Below are 5,850 nucleotides of genomic sequence, written 5' to 3'. Positions count from 1 at the left end.
TGGTTGGAGTCTCGCGAATCAAAATTCGCGACAGTCTTGATGTCAGTGCTTTGAATAAGTCTAATAACAGGAGGTGTACTACTTCTGCAATACAAGGATTGCTAAGTGGTGCATGCAAAGAAATACGAACGATGCATTTGCATGCAAGCTTACATACACGATAGCATTTTATGGATGTATCCATCACTTAGCAATTGCGTGAAAAGAACTCTGTCAATCCGAAAGTTGTCATTCCAGGACGTATTTTGAATTATAGCAGTATTATAATAATGACTGATGCCATCGTTAATATCATCGTGAATGAAAACATCGTCTCTAATATCATCGTCAATGTAAACCATTCATCGGTAATACCGAAGTTCTAAAAAACCTTGGATAAACTTTTATCCTAATTGAAACCTTGAAAGATTTTAATATAATCGTAAGCAAATAAGTTGATTTCGCTAAAAACAAATATTTCCGCACCGAAATGCTCTGCCGGTCGGGGAATGATGCTAATTAGAGGAAAATTGAATGGAAGGAAGAGGGCGAAAATTGAGAATATATCCTCGAACTTCAAATTATTATAAGGTAATTGGTGGAAATAATTGGGTGAATCATAGATAAATTTAATTTGAGTCTTTAGCAGCCATTGGAGGTGATGAAAACATCAGAAGTTTAGTGTTCACAAGTGAATTTGAACAAAATTATTGAAAATTTTAGTATAGCTAGTTGTAATGAAATTATGCAGTTATTAGCAGAGTTATCTGTAATACTATTCATCAACAATACGACTATAAACTGTTGCATAGCTTCTGCCGGAATTTTTCTCTTTTTGATTACCGGATTTTAATTCAGTTTTAAATTCTTTCTATCATTCTTTATACCTTTAATTTAGTGCATATAGGCATACTATGCAAAGTGCCACTGATGGAACTCTACTTATGGACGTACTATTTGAAATATTTCAAATTCAATAATTACTTATTGCATTGCGATATACATCACACGTGGCAACACAAAGTTGAATGATATGGAGGTTTAAAGTTAAAATTTAGGGTGACACAGAAGTTGTAATACTTGCGTAAACGGTAATTATGCATTTAAAAAGAATTTTTTATTTGCATGAAAAAAATCATAAATGGGAGGCTGCAATACTGATGGATAATTATCACTAAACACTAGCGCTTAAATGATTTTTTAATCTGTACCATATTCATTATAATCCTATCTGTCTTCCTTCACCCAACATTGGCACTGATTGATTTGCATATTGTTGCAGAAATCGTCGGTTAATATCTCTTTCAATGAATTTCTCCATATAATATTCAAATATATTTTTTTTTCAAAGATTGCATCAATTTTCGGAATCCCGTGTTATGATTAACTAACTTCTTCATAATCCATTCGATGATCAAAGGTGTATTCGGATGTTTATCTCAAAAATAGACTAATAATGTATCATTAGTTGGTCCAATGATGGTGTCCCACAACTTTGATTCATTATGACATTTATGCAAACTATGGAGTAATAAGTTGAAATAGCACGATTTATAAGAATATTTTGATGAGACAAATAGACATGGAATCATTTGTATTACTGCACAAACGAATACGAAAATAATGACTAAACTACTAAATAAGCAATTTTTGGATATTAATTCAAACAAAGAAATAAAAGTCTCAGAATCGGTGTATATAATTTGAAAGTTTTTAAAATAATTTGAAACCACCATTTATAATTCTAATTTAAAGATGTGTCATATTTTAAAATTTAGAAAATGTCACGGAATGATGACTTCCAAACGAATCTGTAATTCGTAATTTTCATGTGAATTCTACTATTGCAGGTGGTAAAACGTGTTTAAAATTTTGCTAAATTTGCGAAACTGACGAGAAGTTATGGAGCATCGTTTCATATGTTTTTCCAAGATGTACTTGAGGGTGAACGATCTGTTACAGTTTAAATTATTTTAAAAATTTATACGATGGCTGATGTTTTGTTTTCTTGTGATAGCCAAGTGTTCTGCTATAACTGTAGTTTTGCCCACAATTGGGTTCTTTGCACTGGTAAACAAATGGTTTGGCGTGTGTTTTCCTGTGATTTATATATCGCTGGAAATTGTTCGTGCGCAAAGTACATCCGGGATAAGGACATATATAAATTCGCTTTGCTGAAAAACTCTTATAATATCGGACGATCATGAAGGATCGGATAAGTAGTCTGATTTTTGGTAAGAATTAATTTTAAAAAAATAGCCACTTCTGCCACTAATTACTCTTATGTGGGATAGTAAAGAGAATGAAAACAAAACAGATCAAAAAACCAATTTTAAAATGAGACTATAAATTGGCATCTGTTGTGACAGTAACACTGAAAATGCCGCACAACTTCTGATGCTTACACATATTTCTCAAAATATGCCCGAATTGCGGATATGCCGCAGTTAGGTTAGAATAAATATTTTCTAAATGCTGCCTCACTGCGGCAAAGGAAATGAACACTTTGCCGCAACTTGGCTTCGTTTTCTGCATCGCAGTATTTATTGAATTTTGCATTGCTACTCCATGGTCGCGGATATTCTGCAGCACATTTTCATGTGCATTCTACTATTCAAGATAGAAACATGCTTGAAATTTTGCTAGATTTGCGAAACTAACTAGAATTTATTAAACATCGCTTCATGTGTATTTTCAAATTGTCCTTGCGGGAGAAAAATTCCTTGGAGTTTTCGCATTGAAGTTTAGGTTGGCGTGTTTCATTGCGAGAGAGAAACGATGAATGATTGGACGTTTGCCCACAATCGGGTCGTTGGCGTTTGCAAATAAATGGTTTGTCGTGCGTTTTCTTGCGTTTTCTATATTCACTGCGATTCTTAAAGTGCGCATTACGTCCGGCATGAGGATGCTTACGATTTTGCTCTTCTGAAAAATTCCTTCTATAACATTTGTATTTGTAATTAGCACTCTATTACAGTATTTGCTAATTAATTAATGTAATTTGAAAACTGATCATGAAAGTGCACAAAATAACATCACATTTCACTTGAATTACTAGGAAATGTTTACTTTTTCTTGGCATATATTAGGGGAAAAATGTTCTCTTTAATGGTTGGATATTGCAGAGTAAATAACTGCGAATTTTCTGCTGTAATGAAATCAGTTTCGTTCTTAATTGCTTGTAATCTCATTTTCACATGATTGAGTGAACTGTAACGTTTGAAGGAAATATCATTATGTAATATTTCACCATTTGTTCCCGGTAATTCTCCACCAGTATTGTGTGTACTGGTATCTGAATTAAGCGGTAATAAAGTGCAGATGAGTTCTGGGAAGAGATCTTTGTCAACGGTTATTCCTAACAATTCTCGATCAGTATTTTCCCGTTCGATATTATAAGCGAAACCGTCGGTGACTTCCTGGGATTGTTCATCACTTGTTATTATCGTCGCTTGTTCCCGGTCACTGTTATATGTATCGTCATTATGGTCAGGCAATGTCTCCAAATCGTTGTTAACGATATCAGATGTATGGGGAAGGTAGTTCAGAATGATATCTGGGTTATAACCAGGATAATGAATATATGTGGAGTCAAGTGGAGAGAAGGTTTCATTATAAGCCAAAGTGACACAAAGCAGAAGATTGAACCAAATAATCTGTGTCATCAAACATGATGAAGAACAAGGTAAAATACAAAATCTTTAAAATGGTAGAAATGCTCAAATAGAAGCCTTTTTATATCGCATTGAATGGAATTAAACGACCAAAGATTCAAGTGGCTTTTGACTTGTATGATCCGCAATATTTCTCATATTTTTCTTTCTCTTGCAAATTTCCCGTCTCTAATTTGATAGTTGATGAATGCGCTTTCAATCCCCGACGAAACCCTCATGAAATGAGTTGCAGATAAATTGAAATACAAAAAGATAAAATTATAATATGCCAAAAATATGCAAAGTAATCAGAGAATTACTGTTAAATTTTCAAAATTTGTAAATTTTTCAAACCAAAAAAAAAACTGCTTTTTGAGTCATTGGCATACAAAGATTATTCGGATTAAAAACGAATTCGTTGCATATTTACAGAAATTTGTTGTATATTTGTTTTGCTTCTTACAAATTTATTCAGTTTTCATTTCTGCTTTTGCAAAGCAAAAGGCAAGTGTGATGCTGGAATCAGTGATATGATTTTTTGAAAATTTCCAATCATCAATCCTTTTCCTTAAATTCAGGAGAGGGACAATTTCAATTTCTATTAGTCTTGAATTTCACACGTTCGAATTCACAATGTCTTCTTTCATTAAAGCGCTAATTCCCAAAATATTTCGTAACGATGAAAAATGCATGAGTATGTTACCATTACTCATTGGTATTTATAACATATTATTAGCAACGTCTGGAAGACCAACTCGGGTAATTTTTATGAATTCACATTGTCACGATAATTGCAATGAAAGACAGTAAAAGAAGGATGGATTTGTTCAATTTCAATAACGTAACAGCGTATCCGTAAAGTTTTCAATAACGTATCCGTAAAGGCGCCAAGTTGTTCATAAACTGAACTTCTGGGACAAACTTTAAATTAGCTAGCTTATTTCATTAAGTGCAACAGGAAAAGTGGTATAACATTTAAAGAAGTATATTTAAGGAAAAGAAAAAAAGACTACTTTTTCGTTACTTATGATCAAGCCATACAATCTTTTTTTTGTGATATTTGAAATTTGAAGCATTTTTTGGCAGTATGTCAGCACTATGTCAGAATTAAATAAATATATAAATGCTTCCGAAGTTGCAGAAATCAACCTTATCCTCGTCAATTTATTCTCAGAAAATCCCTCTCTCGCTAATCATTCCCGAGAAAATTCCGCTTCCGTAATTTGAATATTAATAGCTCACTTATTCTATCAATTACAACATAGAATCTTACAAATCTTGATCACACACGCAATTACAACTATTAGAAGAAAAAACTGACGATAAGAAGAATAATGCTGCTTAGTAATGTTGCTGCTGTTAACAGGAAGGTTCATTATCAATGACAGACCATTATCTGTGAAAGTGATAACAGTCATTTCATAAGATGTTCCCAAGCGATTTTGCAGATGCAAAAGTCTAATTACTTTATCGCAGAGCGTTGCAAAAAGGGGTGAAAAACGAATTTGAGGAAATTTCAGAAAGCATACTTATCAGTGTGTTTGAATAAAATATCGATTAGTATATGTGGCTGTCTGATAGCAATTAAAACTTCAATTTTACTCATCAAAATACATAATTTTTTTTTTAACTCATCAAAATACATCATTTATAATTGGAATCTCTTCTATTAAAGTATTAACTTCGAAATATTTTTACTAGAGTTTTTTCTTTGTCTTTTTTTGTTTCTTTTTTAATGTCGGAATCTAAAAATATGTGGGTCAATTTTGTTACAGATACTCGGAACGGCGTAAAGCAGCTTTAGCAGATTTTCTGCATTGGGCCAATATGGTTGGAATTTCTCATTGTTTCGTAGAAATTGCATATGAAGAAAATATGGATGGATTTGGTTTGATAAGTTCAGATTATGCTCCGGTTGGGTCAGAGTTGTTAAGAGTACCTCGAAAGGCAATCTTCTCATTAGACCAGGCTCGACGATCGTCTTTCTTAAAGTAAATTCATCATTTTTGGTCAGATGTTGAATACTTCTAAATTGACTATAGATTTAAGTGATATTTTTCTCAACTTGATCCATGAAAATAAATTTTCGGCGTGCATTTCACCGAGATATAATAATACGTTCAAATGGAAAATGTTGCTTTGGCAATGATGTTATGCTGTCAGAAACTGATCCCTGAGTCACATTGGCAGCCATACATTAAAGTGCTTCCTGAATGCT

The 5,850-nt window shown here is 32.9% G+C and overlaps 3 protein-coding genes across 3 annotated transcripts; 1 reads left to right on the top strand and 2 right to left on the bottom strand.

Moving 5' to 3' along the window:
* Nucleotides 1–1,947: 1,947 nt before the first annotated feature.
* Nucleotides 1,948–2,184, bottom strand: LOAG_11984 (zinc finger protein; the record flags this gene model as incomplete). The annotated part of the gene is made up of 1 exon (XM_003147499.1): nucleotides 1,948–2,184. The coding sequence occupies one exon, from the start codon at nucleotides 2,182–2,184 to the stop codon at nucleotides 1,948–1,950; it is 237 nt and encodes a 78-aa protein (XP_003147547.1).
* Nucleotides 2,185–2,635: 451 nt separating this feature from the next.
* LOAG_11983 (hypothetical protein) lies at nucleotides 2,636–3,644 on the bottom strand (the record flags this gene model as incomplete). Its single annotated transcript, XM_020448457.1, has 2 exons — nucleotides 2,636–2,918; nucleotides 3,049–3,644. 2 exons carry the CDS (start codon nucleotides 3,642–3,644, stop codon nucleotides 2,636–2,638), a joined length of 879 nt encoding a protein of 292 aa, XP_020301402.1.
* Nucleotides 3,645–5,080: 1,436 nt separating this feature from the next.
* On the top strand, nucleotides 5,081–5,627 carry LOAG_11982 (hypothetical protein; the record flags this gene model as incomplete). Its single annotated transcript, XM_003147497.1, has 2 exons — nucleotides 5,081–5,124; nucleotides 5,408–5,627. 2 exons carry the CDS (start codon nucleotides 5,081–5,083, stop codon nucleotides 5,625–5,627), a joined length of 264 nt encoding a protein of 87 aa, XP_003147545.1.
* Between the last annotated feature and the right edge of the window lie 223 nt (nucleotides 5,628–5,850).

Source organism: Loa loa, assembly GCF_000183805.2.
Source record: "Loa loa unplaced genomic scaffold supercont3.867, whole genome shotgun sequence".
NCBI lineage: Eukaryota > Metazoa > Nematoda > Chromadorea > Rhabditida > Onchocercidae > Loa > Loa loa.
This window is presented reverse-complemented; position numbering and strand designations above follow the sequence as displayed.